The sequence below is a fragment of the Cebus imitator genome, unplaced genomic scaffold (assembly GCF_001604975.1).
Source record: "Cebus imitator isolate Cc_AM_T3 unplaced genomic scaffold, Cebus_imitator-1.0 Scaffold64, whole genome shotgun sequence".
NCBI lineage: Eukaryota > Metazoa > Chordata > Mammalia > Primates > Cebidae > Cebus > Cebus imitator.
In genome coordinates this window covers 1,201,287-1,221,945 of record NW_016107379.1, presented here as the reverse complement: position 1 = coordinate 1,221,945, position 20,659 = coordinate 1,201,287, and the positions used below count along the sequence as shown (strand labels likewise).

General features: G+C 35.1%; 1 protein-coding gene across 3 annotated transcripts in view; it reads left to right on the top strand.

The window, feature by feature from the left end:
* The window catches only part of PRKG2 (protein kinase cGMP-dependent 2), a 121,064-nt gene that overhangs the window by 39,029 nt on the left and 61,376 nt on the right, over window positions 1–20,659 (top strand). For 2 of the 3 annotated variants that reach the window (XM_037739151.1, XM_017530203.2), the window contains exons 3-8: window positions 2,061–2,227; window positions 5,145–5,258; window positions 7,235–7,340; window positions 9,143–9,206; window positions 16,213–16,290; window positions 17,895–17,989. In XM_037739151.1, coding sequence (XP_037595079.1) covers window positions 2,061–2,227; window positions 5,145–5,258; window positions 7,235–7,340; window positions 9,143–9,206; window positions 16,213–16,290; window positions 17,895–17,989 — 624 coding nt within the window. Of the gene's footprint in view, window positions 1–2,060; window positions 2,228–5,144; window positions 5,259–7,234; window positions 7,341–9,142; window positions 9,207–16,210; window positions 16,291–17,894; window positions 17,990–20,659 lie in introns of those variants that run through there. The other variant, XM_037739152.1, reaches the window with a different exon arrangement.

Here is a 20,659-nt window from a genome sequence, read left to right as displayed (position 1 = left end):
CCCTGGAATCTACTGTCCTGGTTCTCTGCTCAGTCCCCTTTTTGAACCGGCGAATGGGCGACTTCCCGTGGCTCCAATCGCCAGCCAAAAGGGCACCCCGACCGGTGTATTTTGTACGGAGAACTGCGGCTCTGGGGCGCCGACAAAGCAGCCGCGCCGGGCCGCGCTGGCCGAAACAGCCGCGCTGGCGACTGTGGAGCTCCTTTACCCGGGAATTTCCTAGTCTGTGGGCAATAAAAACGCGGCGTCCACTCACCCTCTGCGCTTTCACTGGGAGCTGCGATCCTGAGCTGTTCCTAAACGGCCATCTTGGATCCGACCTCTTTGAATCTTTAAAGTGTGCATTGTAAATTTCCAAAGTTGCTTAAACTTAGCATACTTTGCTTTTAGAGAAACAGTGTTTCTTGGAACATACTTTGGAAAATTGGGATGTGTGGGCATTGAGGAAACACTGACTGGAATATTATACTAACATATAAAGTCTGTGAAAGCTGGAGCTTCTTGATATTGTTCAGTTCTACTAGCTGTACTAAGAGGATTACCTAGAAAAGATATGTTCTCAATATATATTAAGTGAGTTGACTTTAGTGAATAAAAATGAATGGGATGAGCACGAAATTCATTTTTTGATTATTTTTTAAGCAAGAATAATCTGATAATACAGTACAGATGGAATTTAAGGGAAATAAGCTAGAAGCTTAAATCCAAGAAAAGAAACTTTGAAAGTTGTCCAGACCTAATATTTGTTCTTGGACTGGGGTGGCATCCTTGAAAATGGGAAATAAAATGGGTAACAGTGATACTTTGTAAAGAGAATTGATAAGATTTGGTAATAGATTAGATGAAATTTATGGAGGCACTCAAAGAATTTGAATAGCTTTGAGTCAGTGGAGGGAAGAAGAAATTTCTTTGTACAAGAATTCATACTGTTTTCTTCATGCAGCCTAATCTGATGGATAAAGCCATGAAAGAATTATTTAATTTCATTAAATCTTACTTTTTGTTTGAAAAAGATCACCAATTTCCAAACAGTAATTGAGAGAGTTTGAATGAAAAATACAGAAAAAAAAGTATTTACAAAATCACGCTGAGTTTTTTGATCAAGATTAAATATATTGTGGATTCTGACATAGCCCATAAAGCATCTTTTCTTTTGGCGCAATAATTTTATGATATCTATATATAAAGAATTTTAATTAAAATATTTTAAATTTATGTTAATGAAGATTGGGTAACTATTTTGAGCTACGTCTTTTCCAAAATAAAGCAGAGAGTTATAAAAATATCAAGTAGAACTTGAATTTGAGGAATGAATGGGGCTGTGAGATTGGAAATGTTAGTTCTGTCTAGTTCACACATATCTAGAGTAAAACCTAGTCAAACCTAGACTATCACCAACACCACCTATGGCTGATCAAACCTACAAGGCCCAAGAGCTTTCTCCCTTAGAAGCTTTTTCCCTTAGAAGAGAAAATGGGATGGAATGGAAGCAGCCCAGACTTCAGACTGACCTACTTAGTTTTAAATCCCATGAAAAATAAGTTGCTTCTTACTTCTTAGTCTACTTCTTCATAAAATAGGTATAGTAATTATCTCATAATATGGTAATGAGGATTAAATAAAATATAAATAACTAGTACTATAGGCTCTATGCATACATGAATACATCAATGAGTGAAGACTGTGTTGTAATCTCTTAAATACAACTCCTTTATATCCATGAGATTTGCTTTCCATCTAAAAAATCATATGTCCATGTCCATTAGTAGTGCATCTATGGATCTTGAGAAATCCTACATTTTTGGTGATGGCAGTTAAGCGTGATAATAATGTTGGTGTCATAATGACTACCAGAATAATATTCAAAATATTTTCATAGGTTTTTCATGTAAGTTATGGTAGTTATAAGGGTGAAGTGTTTGGTGGGGTTAGAAAAAAATGTCCTTGCTAGAAAGCTAAAATTTTGTAGATAATATTATAAAGAATCAGAATAAAGTGAATCTAAATAGTAAAACATGATTTTCATTCATTCTAACTGACATCTCCTTTCCATTATACAGTGAGAAGAAGCTCATTACAGATGCCCTTAATAAAAATCAGTTCCTGAAAAGACTGGATCCTCAGCAGATCAAAGACATGGTGGAATGCATGTATGGGAGAAACTATCAGCAAGGGAGTTACATTATTAAGCAGGGAGAACCAGGAAACCATATCTTTGTGCTGGCAGGTGGGTTCCACAGATTTTTCCAGTTATTATAAATATTTTGCCTATTATGATTTTTGCAAACATTTATAAAAATGTGAAACTAGTTGCTCTATTTGTAGAAAATGTAACATATTGAATTCATGAAGTAGCAAGATTATTGATCTAATCATGATGATGGTAATACTTGATATGTGCTGAATGATTTTTATGTATCAGGTATCCTGTTGAACACTTGATAGAGAGATCTCATTTTATCTTCTCACCAACCCTGTAAGGCAAGTTCTGGTTTTTCCAAGTTACTAACATAAACTATGTCTCAGAGAGAGTAATGTCACACAGCTCATAAGCAGTGGAGATAAAATGCACATGTAGGCAATTTGACTGAAGAATCCTTCTAATCACAATACCACTCACTCAAAAAGTGTTTTTATTCAAAATACTGCTGTTTAAGTTAACATTTTAAGATAATACACCAGGAAAAAAAGAAAACAATTATTATTTTGGTTCTGGAAAATTTTTTAGTTTTATACCAATGATTTAAAAACATTATTTAGGTACATTTGGCCAACACACAAATCAAATGACACGTCTTACAATTAAAACTGGTGTTTTTAGAATCATTTAAATGGTTTATTTTATCTATAATTTTAACATGCTTACATGTTGGGAAGATTGTAATGATTAGATAGGCAAAGGATTTATTTTTGTGATATATAGATCTTAAAATGACTATTCAGTGTTTTTCTTTTTTATACATCAAAGCAAAAAAAATTATCTTAACAGGGATTAAAGTTATAGAACATTTTGTCACATTCTGGCACAACTTTTTGAGTTTTAGGGAAAAAAGGTAAAACTGGCTTACGCAGAAGGAGTAATAAATGGAGGTATACTTTTTATTTTGCAGTATAGTTCCTGATAATCAAAATAATGCTTTTATTCTTGTTCCTTTGGGGCCTTAAGTGTGAGGCAAAAGTTGTCTATCTAAACAAATTAATAAATATGTATTATTCTATTTATAGTATATAAAATTTGTTTTTATATACTTTGATTATTTGAACATGCTAATTTTATGATTATTTATCATCTGCCATATATATCTTTGTAGGTACCTTTAAAATTATGCAGTCATTCACAAATAATCATTCTACTTAACTAATGAGTTATAGTCTTAATTTAGCCAGCCTTCAATTTTTTAGGGACAAATTTTCTCTCTTGCAACTTTTCTCTTAGCCATTTTAACTTCTGTTTTAGCAACACTAGAGTATTGCAGCAAGAGAAGACGGGTCATTAAGTCAACAAATATTTATGGAACTTCCTAGGAGAGGATAAGATACTGATGTTAGCCTATCTTGTCTCTTCCCAAGTAGTTCTGATGAAAGGCTCAGGGAGAGAAGAGGTTGAACACAAGCCAGTATCAAAACAGCTGTTGAGATCAGGACTATGGCACACATGGAAATGAAAATTGGAAGGTTTCTTATTTGAATTAATTACAGTGTCACCTAAGGACTGAATTGCCTGGTTTAATTATCCGGTTGAGCAAATTAATTTTATAATTAAAAATATTTCCTTTATGAAACATAGCATGAATAGCAAATAGTAAAAGCAAATTTAGCTTAAAATTTTGGTATTCCATATAACCCTTCAGCATTGCTCAGGTACCATGAGCTGTAACCAATTTCAAGAAAAAAAACTTGAAATACATTAAGATTCATGATATCAACTGGACACTACCACTAAGTGTCTTTGATAGAATAGAATTTAGATAATGAGAAATTTTAAATTGCATGTCTAACCTGTAGGATTTGGAGCCACAACTGAGTGGTTTTTTTCCTTGCTAATATAAATTATATCAGACTAAGTATGTTTTCTCTTTTGTCCTCTCTATGGCTTTGACACTTGGAACAGTTTTCAGCACAACATAGGTAGTCAGATCAGTTTTGCTGAATGAGTGGATGGACAGAGATGACCCAGAGCTGCTTAGCGGTGAATTAGGAAAAGGAAAGACTAATTCTTTACGGAAAGGAGACATTGCCCCACCATTTTTTTTTCTTCTGAGAACTTACATCTTTTTAGCTTATGCTTTTAGTTGGTTAAAGTTTTGTTTGTATTTGTTCAAAGCCAAAGAAGAGTCAAGCTGCCCATGCAAAAAAATAGTGAAGGGGTTGCACAGTTCTGCCTCTCCCTTCCTCCAATCCTTGCCTAGGTAAAAATAAGTGCCAAACGCTCTTCTTAGTGATTTTCATTTGTAACTATTATATATTACATTTAAATAAATGAGAGATTGGATAACAATTGAGGTGCTACGAAGCAACTCGCCCAAGGTCACATAGGCAAAAACAAGTTGAATTAGGACACAGCCAGGCAGTCTGATTCCAGGGCTGATCTGCTTACTGGTTATGACAGATTGTCATTCCATCAGTATGAGTAACTGCTCTGTGTTTTTAAGACATACAGTGATTGTTGAGCTCCTCATAAAAAAGAAATAGTTTCATGTATTACGTTTCTCATAGGTTATAATGAATTTTAAACAAAACACTTGCCATCCGCTGCTTCAGGAAAAGAACATTGTAAAATAATAATATTAATGATGGCCAACACACAGCATTTACCATGCACTAGTCATTGTTCTAAGTTACTTACCTATATTAACTTTTTTCATTCTCACCACTGTCAAATAATAATAATAATTATTATTATTGTCCTCATTGTCAATGAGGAACTTCAGACAGATAGAGTAAGTTTCTCAAGATGACCCAGCTAATAGTAAGTGGCAGAGGTTGTTTCATTCTGTGCTTTTAACTGGTATATTATAATGAGAATCATAAAATATCTTACCTGTATACTTTGTGTACTTTATGATTGTTTTATTTTTCTAATTTATGGTATCTACATGGATTTTGATTATTTGTGTGGGTGTTTTAAAAATTCTACTTGATAGAGGGTCGACTAGAGGTGTTCCAGGGGGAGAAGTTGCTGTCATCCATCCCTATGTGGACCACATTTGGGGAGCTTGCCATTTTATACAACTGTACAAGGACTGCCTCTGTTAAAGGTAATAAAAGAGGAAATGATCTATCTCTGAATTGTTGTGCCATGTTAAAGTTAATCTAGTTCAGTCACATTTGCACCCTGATCCAGAGTCTTCTTTTCTCCTATTTTACTCCATATGTTCTTATAATATAAATGCTATGCCTATTAAGGGATTTATATTGCAGCATTTTCCTATATAATTTAAGATAAAGAGAACTTTTCTGGATACCTGTGTATAAAATATAAAATGACTTTTAACTATTTACAGCAGTAAAGACATGGAATCAACCCAAATGACAGCAATAGACTGCGTAAAGAAAATGTGGTACATACACATTATGGAATGCTACACAGCCATAAAAAAGAAAGAGATTATGTTCTTTGCAGGGACATGGATGGATCTGGAAGCCATTATCCTTAGCAAACTAACATAGGAACAGAAAACCAAACATTGCGTGTTCTCACTTATAAGTGGGAGTTGAACAATGAAAACACATGGACACAGGGAAGGGAACAACACATACTGGAGTCTGATGGGGAGGGGTGGGGGGGTAGGGCATCATGATAAATAGCTAATGTATGCGGGGCTAAATACCTAGGTGATGGGTTGATAGGTACAGCAAACCACCATGGCACACATTTATCCGTGAAACAAACCTGCATGCCCTGCACATGTATCCCAGAACTTTAAATTAAATACAAAATAAATATAAAAAGGTTTTTTCTGCCAAAAACAATGGCTTTAAGGTGACTGATTCCAATCTTTGCTTTAATTGCCACTTCACATTTTACTGTATAGACTTATGCCTTTGGCTCATCAAGAATGTTTGCTTTCTAGCCAGTCTTAATGAGATTCTGACCATATTATAAGCCAGAAAAATTAATGAAACCAATGAAAATGTATATATATCAAAAGGAATAAGAATTAGAGTAATTAGAATTTTCATGAATGACTTTGGGATTGGATTACTTTATTTGCTTTTCTTTAGATTTCTGTTTTATTGACTTTACAGCAACCTAGACCCTTGTAATTAAGGACTGAGTCCGAGGGTGAGAAGGAACATGGGAATTGACATTGAAATGATCTCAGAAACACATATATATGATGTTTTTCAGTGTTTGGGACTGGGTTATATGTGTTAGCTTTGCTGAGGTATTTGATAAAAATGTAGATTCTGGGGCTGTACTCCCAACCTGAATCAGAGTCTCTGGCAATGGAGCCCAGGGATCTTGTATTTCTAACAAGAATATCACGATGATTCCAATTTAAAGTTTGGTAATCCAGAGCTTTGGGTTTTAACCTATTTTGTAGACATTGATTATTCTTTTTTTAAAAAAATTATACAACCACAATTTCATCTAGCTTTTTAAGAGCCACCACTTCTGCCCCACTTTCTTTTTAAATTTTATACTTGCCTTTAAGTCTTTCCTGTAAAAAAAATTGTCTCAAAAACTTTCTTTTATAGTCTCTTTCAAGTAATTTGTACGCATTTTACACAAAAGTAACTGTAGAGATTCTTAAATAATATGTAGCTTCTTTAGCAATAGTGTCTGAACAACATAAAAAGACACATTAAAAAACACACATACACACAGATATCTTTAGCTTTCAATCATCTGTTTGTGACATCACTCTCCTATTACGCTACAAATTGACTGGCTTTCTCTTGTATCACAGCAGGAATTCTAGAGTACATCCTGATGATCTAGTGGATAATTGGGAATTGCAAACTAATTTGAATATCATTCTAACTATAACACAATTAGAAAGGACATTTTTTGCTAGTCATTTCCAAATAATGGTGTATTTCAAGGCCAAAATGATTTATAAAATTGCTCACTATTTATTTTGCTGTCTCCTTCATTTGTATGTTTAAATAAGCATTTTCCAAAAAATATCATTTTGTAAGAATATATAACAAATTTATTGATTTATATTTTGGAATGTTTTCACAATGCGGTACTAGATGTTCTATTGTTTTCTTGATTTTTCTAAAGCTATTACCAATGTTAAAACGTGGGCACTAGATCGAGAGGTATTCCAGAATATAATGAGGAGAACAGCCCAAGCTAGAGATGAACAATACAGAAACTTCCTCAGAAGGTAAGAATAATACATTGGGAGAAAGTGCAGACAGTGGAATTGCCATATTGTGAATATGTTGGTTTTATCAGAATAATTATTTTACTATAGCTTCTCTCATGTAAGCATTTTCCACATGACTAAACCAAAGTAACGTTGCTTGCAGTGAATGGCTGTGCATACCAAAAACTATATTTAATTTCCATTAGCATTATACACCTATTTACATCTGCTGCTAGTTTTTGCCCTTGTATTCATGGAGCCACAGTGTACAGCATAGAAAAATGTGCAAAAAACCAAAACTATTCATTGAGTTGCTCAGTTGGCTTTGAAAGGCATTTGAAATTTGAAAGTGGTTAGCCGAAGGACAAGCTTTCTAAAAATTCTTTGCTTAGAATAGTAGTAAAATTAATTTTATTACCCTTATTTGCTTTACCTGAGACTTTCTTATTTGCATAGTCACACCATCTCCCAAATTACTATTATTTGTAGCAAATTGACTTGCTAAAAATATTACTATACTTGTCATGATGACAGGGACTTAGAACATACTCATTTTATGAATTATTCTGTACCTCAGTAACTTAGATGCATAGCAGTTAATTCCCTTGGAGTCTACCATGTTCTTAGTGAAAAAAGCTCAGGTAATTTACTATTAATACTATTTTTTCCTTCCCTCCTTTTGTTATTTCATTCATTTAACTAATACTTATTAGCAGGCACTAAATATTGTAGGAATAGGATAAACCTGATTCTTGCCTTCCTAGAGAGGAGACAGAGAAAAGATATTTTCTTGTATCTCTTTTCCCACCAACCTCCAAAGGTGCTAGGTTTATAACAGTTAATTTTCACTGGTGTTATAGATCCCTGTTTGGACCAGAAGTAAAACTTTTATGATAGTCTGTGTTAATGACAAGTTCTGACTGACTCTTTTACCATTTCATCTATGGTGATATATAATTAGGGGAATACAGTAATCTTTGTTTCACAATATACAGTATGTTATTTTTTTCCACATACATTTTTTATTATGACGTATGTGATATTCTATGTGATATATAGTACATATGTAAGTTATGTCAACAAAATGAACACCTGTGAAGCTACTGCCCAGCCTAAGGAAGAGAAAGCAGTTGTTGAAGTTCTTATGTACTTCCCCATGTTATTTCTGTCTCTTCCTCCTCCTCTCCTTGGGGGTATCTGCATTCTGAAGTTTAGTGATCATTCCCTTGGTGTCCTTTATAATGTTGCTTATAGCTTGATTTAGCCTATTTCTGAAGTTCATCCATGCCTCTGGCTGTCATTAATTTTCAAAGACAGTACAGTATGACTAATAATCAGAGATCATTTCAATGTCAATTTTCATGTTCCTTCGCACCCCCGGATTCAGTCCTTATTTAATTACAAGGATTTAGACAAAAATCGGATTCTCCACTGGAAGCAGAGCTCCTTGCATAAACTAATAAAAGATATATTGAGATGTGGAGAGCAACAAATTTCCAAATGCAATTCACTTTGAAAACTGACAACAAATGTAAATTTTTTTTTCACCAAATAGACAAAATGTAATTTTTTTTTCTCCTGTCTGGTATCTTACTATTTTCATTTACTTGCCTTTGGCACATGTCTGTGATTACATATCTATAATTTCCAATGTATGTGAAATGCAGTTATTGCTGTGTTTTCAGTAATTTGGACATTTACTTTGGAAGAATCAAAGTGCATTATATTTTTTAAATGTATGTAAAGATTTTAGAATTTACATATATGTATTTATAGTTTAATTCAGGAAGATAATTGAAGGTTTCTTTTTATATTTGAAGTGTATCCTTGCTGAAGAATTTACCTGAAGATAAATTAACCAAGATTATTGACTGCTTGGAAGTGGTAAGAAATTTTGAAGTAAAAAATAAATTTCATTAGAAGATATTAGAATTTAGCTATATTATTAACATTAAATAAATAAGAAAAAGATGCTAGAGCACAGTTTACAAAGACCAAGAGCCTTTTTCTGTGGTGAAAAATCTTAAGCCAACTCATGATGCATTAAGGGGCAGAGAAAGGTTTAAAGTCTTTAGATGTATAAAAGGAAATTGGATTTGCATGTGTAAAGTGAAATTTGATTTACATATTTTAATCTTTTTAGTATATCTTATAAAACGAAGCTGCCTTACTCAAGAAGCATTTGATTTTCTACAACTAACACCACAATCCCTTACAGAGTTTTCATAGTATAAAGGAGTCACTGATGCATAATTAGGAAATGGAACAGAGAAAGGGTATGTTGGTCCTTTTGGTGGCAAGCCTCTGAGTCAGGCTGTGAAACACTTTCTGCTTGAACACTCTAGACTACAAAAACACATTTTAAAAACTGTACTTAAGAAGCACTTTATCTATTTTAACATCTAGGGGGAAACGGCATATTGGAATGTGTTCAAAAACTCATTTTAGGCATCACCCAGATGGTTGGTTTTAGTCCAAGACTAGTCAAGTCTTTTTATGAATAATGCTTTTACAACATGTACCTTGGATTCCAACGATATGCATTTTGTGAAAACTTCTTCAGATTTCAGAGATTAAAATTCAAAGCAAATAAGTCCTTTAACTTTTTTGGGGGGGTCAATTTCATTGAAACCCAGATGGCTTTTATGGAATTTAAAAGAGGTAAGGAATAGTAAAGGAGTCACATATAGAATTTAAGCTTTTATAAAGCTGTTCTCAGTAGGAGGAAAAAAAACCCTGAAAACCCTGCTAGGCTGATTGTTGACAGATTCATGCCTCTGTCAATCACAATATACAATGTAACTAATATCTGTCAAGCAGGGAGTGGGGACCATTTTATCCTTAAGTGTAAGTGACACCAGCAATGTTTCCATTTACAATTCATGGAACCTACCCATCAGTTTATCAAGGACAGACCATGATGACACAGTGCCTGCCCTTGTGGCCCCGGGGGTTCAGATATGAAGTCATTTTCAAAAAGATTGCTTACCCTGCATCTCTTGGGAGTCTCCCATTGTAACATAACCAAATCACAGATGTTACAAATTAATAATTCATCCTAATTTCTAAGGGCTTTTTTTTTATTTTAAACTGGAGAGGCCCCAGGTTTTTTTTTTTTTTTTTTTTGTTAACCACAGGAATATGCTTTTAATATGATACTAATAGGGTAGATTCACCAGAAGGGAATTCTGTGCTGATAGCCAATACAAAAATTTTGTATCATTAAAAATAAATGGTAAATTAGACATATTTATAGCAGCCACAGTAATTGCTACAGAATATATAGATGGGGGCTTAAATCCAGTAGTAATTAACACACACTTCAAATTCGAAAATCTCATCTTTTCAAACACCCTGGAAAGGATTTGCTGTATCTCAGCATTTGCAGACAGTAGCACTGTTTATAAAGGGCTCTTTATTCATACCTGGCAAACAAATGTGTCTCTGTGATGTGTGAAAATTCTCAAATGCGAAAGTGATTAACAAGGGAGTAATGTGATCTATTTAGCTCTAAGAAAAGCATGTGATTTACCAGCATAGCTTGGACTAATGATCCATCAACTTGTTCCTGACAACAGCCAATCACTAATCCATCAGTTTCGACAGTGTCCAGAGTTCTAGGACCAGCTGCCCCACAAACTGGCCTGATAATCTTTGGGAAAAAAAAACCAAAAAAAAAAAAAAACCAAAAAAAAAAACAGGCTAAATTTGTCATGCAGTTTAGGAGTTGATTTGGGAGTTTTGATGTAGCAGGGGGTAGGGAAGGGAGAATCAAAATTTCCCATCACCAAGCAGTTGATCTGATGTGTTTGTTGAAACTTAGATGGTTGAACTCCTACAACAAACGGCCCTGATTGTGCAATGTTCCAATAGCATTTCTTGCTTTAGCTTAAATCACTCAGATCATTTTGTTATAGAGGCAGCCATTGCCTTTAAGCTTCTTCTTGTGTTCTGATAGGAAACAAGGTGGGAATAACACCAACATACTAGAGTTCATTAAGAGTTAACTAATGAAAACAGAAAAGCATGATACAGATTCAGAATGGAGTGTAAAGATTAATGTCAATGAAAATAATAATGTGACTTATGCACCTGGCAGTTGTGCAGTGTGGAAGAAAAAAGTGGAAGTAGTTTCTGCTCCCACACATGGTGATGAATCCACTAAGCATCAGATTTGACTGTGCCATCCTCCTGAGTTACGAACATTGTGATTCATTGTAAAATCACCTGTTAGTCACAGTGCTTTGGTATTTGACCCAGTGGCCTTTTGCACCACGACTCTGACCTGCCATCTTTCACAAAGCTGGAGCTGTGTAGTGTGGAACACCCTTGCCCTTTGCCCTTATTAGTTATATTGCCCACGGTGCTGATGAGAAGGCATATTCCCAAGCACCACCCCACACTTACTGAATCAGAAACTCAAGTTGGGACCCTCAGATCCACACTTAACACTCGAATGGTGGGATTTTTATGCATGTTAAAGTCTATGAGGCACTGGTTTAGTTATAAGTGTTTAGAGTTTGCAACCATCTGCCTCTTTATTTGAGAATTTTCCATTTTTAATCACTTTTGAAAAGTCTAGTTTTTCTTGTAGTCCTTATCAACACTTGCATAAACCAGGATTTTTTTTTCCCTGTCATCTTAATGGTTAAATCCAGAGCTATAAGAAAGTTGAAATAATTTTAGATTTTGCTACAGTTTATGAGCCATTGAGCTAAAGGTGGGGCAGCCAGGTGTTGTAGAAAATTCACTAGTCCAAAATCTGGAGATTAGGGTTTGTGGTTCTACCTCTGTTACTCTACCAGCTGTCAATTAATTGTGGTGAGCTTTAGTATGTCATCTCCACATCTACAAAATAATGGAGTGGTGGGCCATGTCTCTATGAGCTCTTTCAACATTGAAATCATAGAATTCTATCTGATTGGCTTACCCAAATAGGAATAACTTCTGTTTGTTTTCATTTTGTAGTATCTGGTTCTTTGTAAATAACCAGTCAGGCACTGTAAGCCTAAATGGCTGACTGGGTCCACCTGATGCAGTTGTGCTTGCTTCAAAATTTCTGAGGTGTTCTAAACTATCATCTATGGAAAACAAAGATTACTAACAACATAAATAACCATAAACAATTTTTTAAACAGCAAACTTGAGCACATAGTCACACAATGCACAGAAGTAGGGGTGTGTGTGTGTGTACATCTGGTTGTATATTATCAGTACTTCCAATACTTCTTTCTAATGATGATTTTATTTTCTTTATGCAAGATACTTGTAAAGATTTCTAGCTGCAAATTAAAGACTCTAGGGAAGTCATCATCCTCCTTCTTTGTCTTCATCCTTTGTCACTTTGGAATTTCCTTTGGTCTTATATATTGTATTTATAGATATGCAGCCTCTAGCATTTTGCTAGATAATCACAGAATGAACATTTTGTTTACAGTAAAAATGGGTTACAACTTGTTACCAGGTTATGAAACCAATTTAGGGGAATATTTTAAAAATCAGAATAGTAAGTAGAAGTATTATTTTGAAAAATGTTTCGATTTTGTGTAAATATGTGTACATGCTCTTGTATGTATATTGGGTGTACATGCAGAATGTATTTCTTACTGTTGGTCAGAGTAAAAAATGCTTGAAAACCATTGCTCTGCAGGATAGGGTCTATGGCTTCTTGGTCCTCTAAGGGACACTTTTGCAATGTAACCACAAAGACAATAACCACACTATTTGCATTTCTCTTTTTGGTCTCAGTGACTACCCTGGTTTGACTGGTTGCACTCCCCAGTTGACAAACACTGGGCAGTCTGGCATCACAGTCAGTACTTACCACTATATATTTTTGGTCTGACCTATTTCCACAGCCTTTTCTGATCTGTGAAACTACTGTCAACACACTGGGAGGTATTATTTATCTTCCTCCCATGGTTTTGGGTGACAAAGAATCATCCATGGAAAAAAAATGCCACTAGGAAGGTTGTCCCTTGAAAAATAACAAAGCTCTTCCTCAGTGCCCCCTTTCAAGCTTTCCCTACTTTGAATTTATCCAGTTGTCAGGAATTAAAGCCACACCTCTGCACACATCAAAGGTTTATAATAACTGAAGAACAGCCTAACAACACTTGAGAAATACTTCGTGTTTCTTCTGCTCCCTGCGGGTAATAAGGACTAAAGTTGTGATGGGAACAGGAAAGCTTGAAGAGCAGACTGTCTGAAATAGGAACAGCTAACACAATCCCAGCAGTTATAGCAAAGAACATTGAATGCTAGCTACATGGTGAAGACAGCTGGACTGTGGGATCAGGATCATCCCATAAGGGTCATAGTCATCTCCACCTCAAAATCACACTTGCATATAGTCAAGGTTTGTGATAAAGCTAAAACTGAGAAGGGATGAAGAGTTTGAATAAGCAAACTATGAGGCAAAGAAACTCCAAATATCATTGCTTAAGTGAAATAGAAGTTTGTCTTTTGCTCACATAACTGTCCAGGGAAGATGGTCCCAATTGGCTCCACACAGTCATTCGGGAACCCAAGCTGATGACTACTCTGCCATTTTCAACAAGTGGTTTTCCAGGTTTGTGTGGGCCATGCCATTATAATTGGGGAAACAGTGTAAAGACACATGCATAAAGTGTGCATGGGCTTGGTGTGGAAGTGTCACAGATCCCTTCCACTCAGATACTTTTAGGTAAAAGTTCATCACATAGCCATAGCTAATAGTAGAAGGCTGGCAAGTGTAAGTTACCTGGACACTCATATATTCCTCTGGAAGACTGTCATGACCAGCTCACAGCCTCTTTCACAAGATTAAAAGTCACTGGGTACCTGGGGTGTACTAATGTTCCATCAGGTACTTTAGATACACCATCTTAATTAGTCCTCAAACAACATTAGGTATAGTAGTAAATACAATCTTGATTTTACAGAAAAGGAAACAGAGGTCCAGAAGATGTAGGAAACAGTGGAGCAAATCATTGTCATACTCCTTAATATAGCAGCTATTGATTTTACATTTACTATGTTTTAGATGCTCCTAATATTTCAGACAACATTACCTTTCATTGGCTTATTGTAGTAGGCAGAATGGTCCCCCACCCCACCCAAGCCCCTTCCAGATATCCAGATCTGAATCCCTGGAATGAATGAATAAATTATATTACTTGGCAAAAGGGACTTTAATGGTATGCCTAAAGTTTGGGACTTTAAAATGGATTATTGTGATTGGCTAGGTGGTCTGAATATAGCTACATGAGCATAGAATTGGCTTTGGTTGGAGTCAGAGAGATGCAGCAGAGGTGGAATCCAGAGAGACTCTGTGGGTAAGAATTGGACGTGCCATCCCTGGTTCTGAGATGGAGAGGGCCCTCTGCAGGGATGGGAGAGACCTCAAGGGCAGTTCCCACTGTCAGTCAGTAAGGAAGTGGGATCTTATCCTGCAGGTGAATCCTACCAGCAACCTGAATGAGCTTGAAAGTGAATTTTCCCCTGAGCTTCCAGAATGATATAGACCCTATTGATACCTTGAGCTCAGTCCTGAGAGACCCTAATTGAGAAATCTAACTGAGCAACACTGTGACTAGACTTTTTGACTCACAGGAACTGTAAATAATAAAAGGGTGTGGCTCTAAGCCACCAAGTCTGTGGTTGTTACAGCAGCAATAAAAAACTAATGCACTTTCCTAAATCTTTGAAGATAAGTGTTGTTATTTTAATTTTATGGTTTAAGGAAAGTAAAAATTATTGTAAACTGAGATTTGAATATAGATCTGTTTGGCTTCAAAGTACTTTTCACTCCAAAAATATTATACTTCCTTCCATGAGATATTGACATGTCTTATAAAATGTACACAGTGTTATGAAAATAAAAGGCATGTTTATTAGTATTAGGAGTACTATTGATTACAGAAGTGTAAATGATCAAGAAAGTATTGAAAAACAACAGAAACAAAAGTAGTTAGGAATTTATTTTCAAATCTAAATCAAAAACAAGAGAGAGTAATTATGTGGTTAGTTATGTCGTTTTTAAAAATTAAAGAAGACATTTTTGTTTGTATGAATAATTAAGAGATCCTTTTGGTTCTGTGACTTTAAGGCAAGCTCAAATTAAAGCAAAGTAGAGGTGAACAGTTTAATCTGTCTTTTGTTTTCTAGGATATTTAGTTGCTCTCTTGGTTTGACAGATAAACAGATTATTTTTCCCTCCTCGAGAATCTTCTAATCACACAAACACATATGAGAGAAACAGATGTTAATAAATAAAAAGAAATATGCAATAATTTGAGATTTCATGAGGATAAATTTACATCAAATAATAGAATTTACATTAAAAAATTCTAATGTCAATGTTTTATGATGACAAACCTTTGGATATAGTATGATGACAGAGCTACCTACTGTGAATGTAGAATCTTCCTAGAAGTTGCTTTTCAAGGAATTAGAAATTAATGGTAATGTTCCTAATATCCATTGGGGATATTATATAATCACTTTTTCTTTTTCTAGACCCCAGACTTAATTTTTAGAATGTTGCTGATCACCAAACAGTTTATATTTAGATTATACAGGTGATAGCCAGTGATTGTTGTCAGGTTCTCATTTCTCTTTATATCTTTGGACTTCATGCCTCGAATTCAGTATTCCAGGTGAATTTACTCTATGAAAGAAAAAAAGGAACCTAACTGCAGATAATAAAGCAAAAGTCTCATTACTTTTCTACAGTTTATGACTGCAATGTAAGAAAAGCTCACAGTTACAATAGGCAGCAACAACAACAACCAAACAAACAAAAAAAACACGTGAAATACTCATTTCAAAGACGAAAAGAGTTCTGCTTTCTTTATGTCTTCAGTTGCATGTCTCCACTTGATCTAACATTTCTCTCTCATTTCAATAGGAATATTATGACAAAGGAGATTACATCATTAGAGAGGGAGAGGAAGGAAGTACCTTTTTCATTTTGGCAAAAGGAAAGGTAACTACTAGTTAAAGTTTACTAAATCAAAAGGATATTTTAAATCAGTTTGCCATACGCTCAACTATGATTTGCATTGCAAAGTAAGTTCTCCACTGTGGACAGATAAAGGAGCTTCTACCAGTAGAGTACCATGCAGTTCTGTTTGAACACTGGGTCTGGAATGGAAGCCACAGGACCCTCTAAGAGATAATAACTTTTTAGTGATGCTACATAGGTCATTTGATTTTTTTTTTTTGGGGTGGGGGGAGGAGACCTAGCTTAATTGTGTATGAGATGGCTGGATTATTTATAAGGTTCCTTCTAGCTATGAATATGTGATTCTTAATCATCCCCAGATTCCAGATCAGTACTAGAATATTTTCTCATCCAACAAATATGACAGGTAGCAGGTAGAGAATGAATTCAGCAATTGAAGACAGTAACAATTATGTATCAATTTTATAGAACCAATATGGCTCAGAATTTCAACTGATAGAAAAAAGCTCAAGTGAATTTAGATGCTGGTGTAAAATTTATACTAACACGTACAATAAGTCTTTTTCTTTATCTAGATGTTGAATGGATAACATGTTACCAGTTGTTCCAATGTTGACTCAACAGTGTTCCTTAGAGATGAAAAGCATTAGTGAAATATTGAAGGGTCAATTCTTGAGCACCTGTGTGTATAAAATGTCAGATCTTTACATATGTTTTCTCTTCTATGGAAGAGCTTATCATCAGGGAGTGAGGCATTGCCATTTGTAAACCGGATTGTGGTTGAACTTTGAATTTGGCCCCAAGTAAAGGAAAAACATGAACAAAATAGTTTCGAACCTCTGAAACTCTTCAACACTTAGAACTACTTCTGGTCATTTTTTCCCAACCTAGATGCCATACTTTGAAAGAATTCTTACTCATAAAAAATGGCATTTATTTTTGAAATTTTAATTCATCATGATATACATAAGTGCCAAACAATTTATATTTATCTTGAAGCAACACTTGCTACCATGTTGAATTGGAATAGCTCTAGCCACAAACAAGGCTTTTGCTGTTTGGCCCTGCTGGGTGGGGTATTCTTAAGCCTTCCTGGGCAAGAGATTGCTTTGAGATGTCCATGAAAGTTGTAGGCCCTTCTTCAGTCAACAGTTTGCATTCAGTTTTAGGGGGTACACAGGATTCAGCCAGTCAATCTATTGCTACCAGACTTAGAACTACTGATACTAACCCTTACTTTCAATTAATTTTTGTCAACTCTATTAGACTTTTTGAAATAGAAAATTTTTTCACAGGACCGTTATTATTTGCTTTGTGGATCTCTCAGAAGGAATCACTGGATTCATATTTAAAATTTAACTTTAGAAGGTGGGGTTTAGATGATGAATTTTCCTCTTACAGAGGGTAGAGTTATTTGATCACATTAGACCATAGGATTTCCCACATCCATCAAAATGGGCTGAGTGTAGGTAAATTGTCCTAATTACTGTAAAATCAAAACAAAGTGTTGTCTTTTTTCCTTGATCAAGTTTATATAGGTCTGGAGGGTTTGGTTGAATAAATGTGTATTCAGGTTCTCCTTTTTCTTTTCTCTCTTTCTCTTCGTATTGTTTAACCTTGTTTAGGTAAAAGTAACACAGAGTACAGAAGGCCACGATCAACCACAGCTGATAAAAACACTGCAGAAAGGAGAATACTTTGGAGAAAAAGCTCTTATCAGGTGAATTCATGAATTTATATGCCATACTTTAGATTAAATACTTTGACTATTTTGCATATAAAATCATTTAGAGTTGTTAAATTGAGCTACTAAGTTAATGGCAACATATATCCTAATATTAAATATTTTGAAATGATTTCTTAAAAATATTATGCAGGAAAAAAGTATACTAATTTGCAGAGGAAATAATTGGAAAATCTTAAGTTTGCTAGTAAAGATGAAATTGGTGTTCTATTAAATGTTTTAGTTTCAAAAAGGGTCTGAGAAAAGATTAAAAATGGAAAAATTGTATTTTCCCTTGTGAACACAAGGTTTGAAATATTACCTACTTTAGGGGTTTTATCTTTTTAAAAATTAGGAAACAATGGCTTTATATATTTTGTGTGCTTTTAAATCATCAGGTCAAAAGTAGTATTTTCTTAAGAATTTTTATCAGCTCATTTTGCAAGGTTAAAAAAAAAATTCAAAATGGTGTATTTGAAATTTCTCCCACAACCTTCAGTTTTAAGGTATGAGTTTATTTACTGTTGATCTAATTTATGAAAGACATATTTTTAAAAGAGCTGGGTTTTCGAAAAGGTCAACAAAATAGGCAGACCACTAGCCAGATTAATAAAAAAGAAAACAGAGAATAATCAAATAGATGCAATAAAAAACGTTAAAGCAGATGTCACCACAGATTCCACAGAAATCCAAACCATCATGAGAAATTATTACAAGCATCTCTAAGCACATAAACTAGTAAACCTGGAAGAAATGGATAAATTCCTGGACACCTGCATCCTCCCAAGCCTAAACAAGGAAGAAGTCAAAACGCTGAATAGACCAATAACAAGGGCAAAAGTCGTGGCAGCAATTAAGAGCGTAACACCCAAAAAAAAGCCTAGGTCCAGATGGGTTCACAGTCAAATTCTACCAGACATACAAAGAGGAGCTGGTACCATTCCTTCTGAAACTATTCCAAATAATCCAAAAAGAGGGAATCCTTCCCAAATCATTTTATGAGACCAACATCATCCTGATACCAAAACCCGGCAGAGACTCAGCAAGAAAAGAAAACTTCAGGCCAATATCCATGATGAACATAGATGCAAAAGTCTTCAATAAAATACTGGGAAACTGATTGCAACAGCACATCAAAAAGCTTATCGACCACGATTAAGTAGGCTTCATCCTGGGAATGCAAAGCTGGTTCAACTTACACAAGCCTATAAACGTAATTCACCACATAAACAGAACCAAAGACAAAAACCACATGATTATCTCAATTGATGCAGAGAAGGCCTTTGACAAAATTCAACAGCCCTTTATGCTAAAAATCCTGAATAAACTAGGTGCTGATGGAAGGTATCTCAAAATAATAAAAGCTATTTATGACAAACCCACAGCCAATATCATACTGAATGGGCAAAAACTGGAAGGATTCCCCTTGAAATCTGGCACTAGACAAGGATGCCCTCTCTCACCACTCCCATTCAATATAGTCTTGGAATTTCTAGCTAGAGCAATCAGGCAAGAAAAAGAAATAAAGGGTATTCAATTAGGAAAGGAGGAAGTCAAATTGTCTCTATTTGCAGACGACATGATTGTATATTTAGCAGATCCCATTGTCTCAGCCCAAAATCTCCTTAAACTGATAAGCAACTTCAGCAAAGTCTCAGGATACAAAATCAACGGGCAGAAATCACAAGCATTCCTATACACCTGTAACAGACTTAAAGAGAGCCAAATCAAGAACGAACTGCCATTCACAATTGCTACAAAGAGAATAAAATACCTAGGAACACAATTAACAAGGAATGTAAAGCACCTCTTCAAGGAGAACTACAAACCACTGCTCAATGAAATAAGAGAGGGGAGAAACATTCTATGCTTATGGTTAGGAAGAATGAGTATCATGAAAATGGCCATACTGCCCAAAGTAATTTACAGATTCAACGTTATCCCCATTAAGCTATCAATGACCTTCTTCACCGAACTGGAAAAAACCACCTTAAACTTCATATAGAACCAAAAGAGAGCCCTCATAGCCGAGTCAATTCTAAGCAAAAAGAACAAAGCTGGAGGCATCACACTACAGGACTTCAAACTATACTACAAAGTTACAGTAATCAAAACAGCATGGTACTGGTACCAAAACAGAGATACAGACCAATGGAACAGAACAGAGGCCTTGGAGGCAACACCAAGCATCTACAACCATCTGATCTTTGACAAACCTGAGAAAAACAAGCAATGGGGAGAGGATTCCCTGTTTAATAAATGATGTTGGGAAAACTGGACAGCTGTGTGCAGAAAGCAGAAATCGGACACCCTCTTGACACCTTACACTAAAATTAACTCCAGATGGATTAAAGACTTAAACATAAGACCTAACACCATAAAAACCCTAGAAGAAAATCTAGGCAAAACCATTCAGGACATAGGCGTAGGCAAAGACTTCATGACCAAAACACCAAAAGCATTGGCAGCAAAAGTCAAAATAGACATATGGGACCTAATCAAACTGCATAGCTTCTGCACAGCAAAAGAAACAGTCATTAGAGTGAACCGGCAACCAACAGAATGGGAAAAAAATTTTGCAATCTACACATCTAACAAAGGGCTAACATCCAGAATCTACAAAGAACTAAAACAGATTTACAAAAAAAAAACAAACCCATTCAAAAG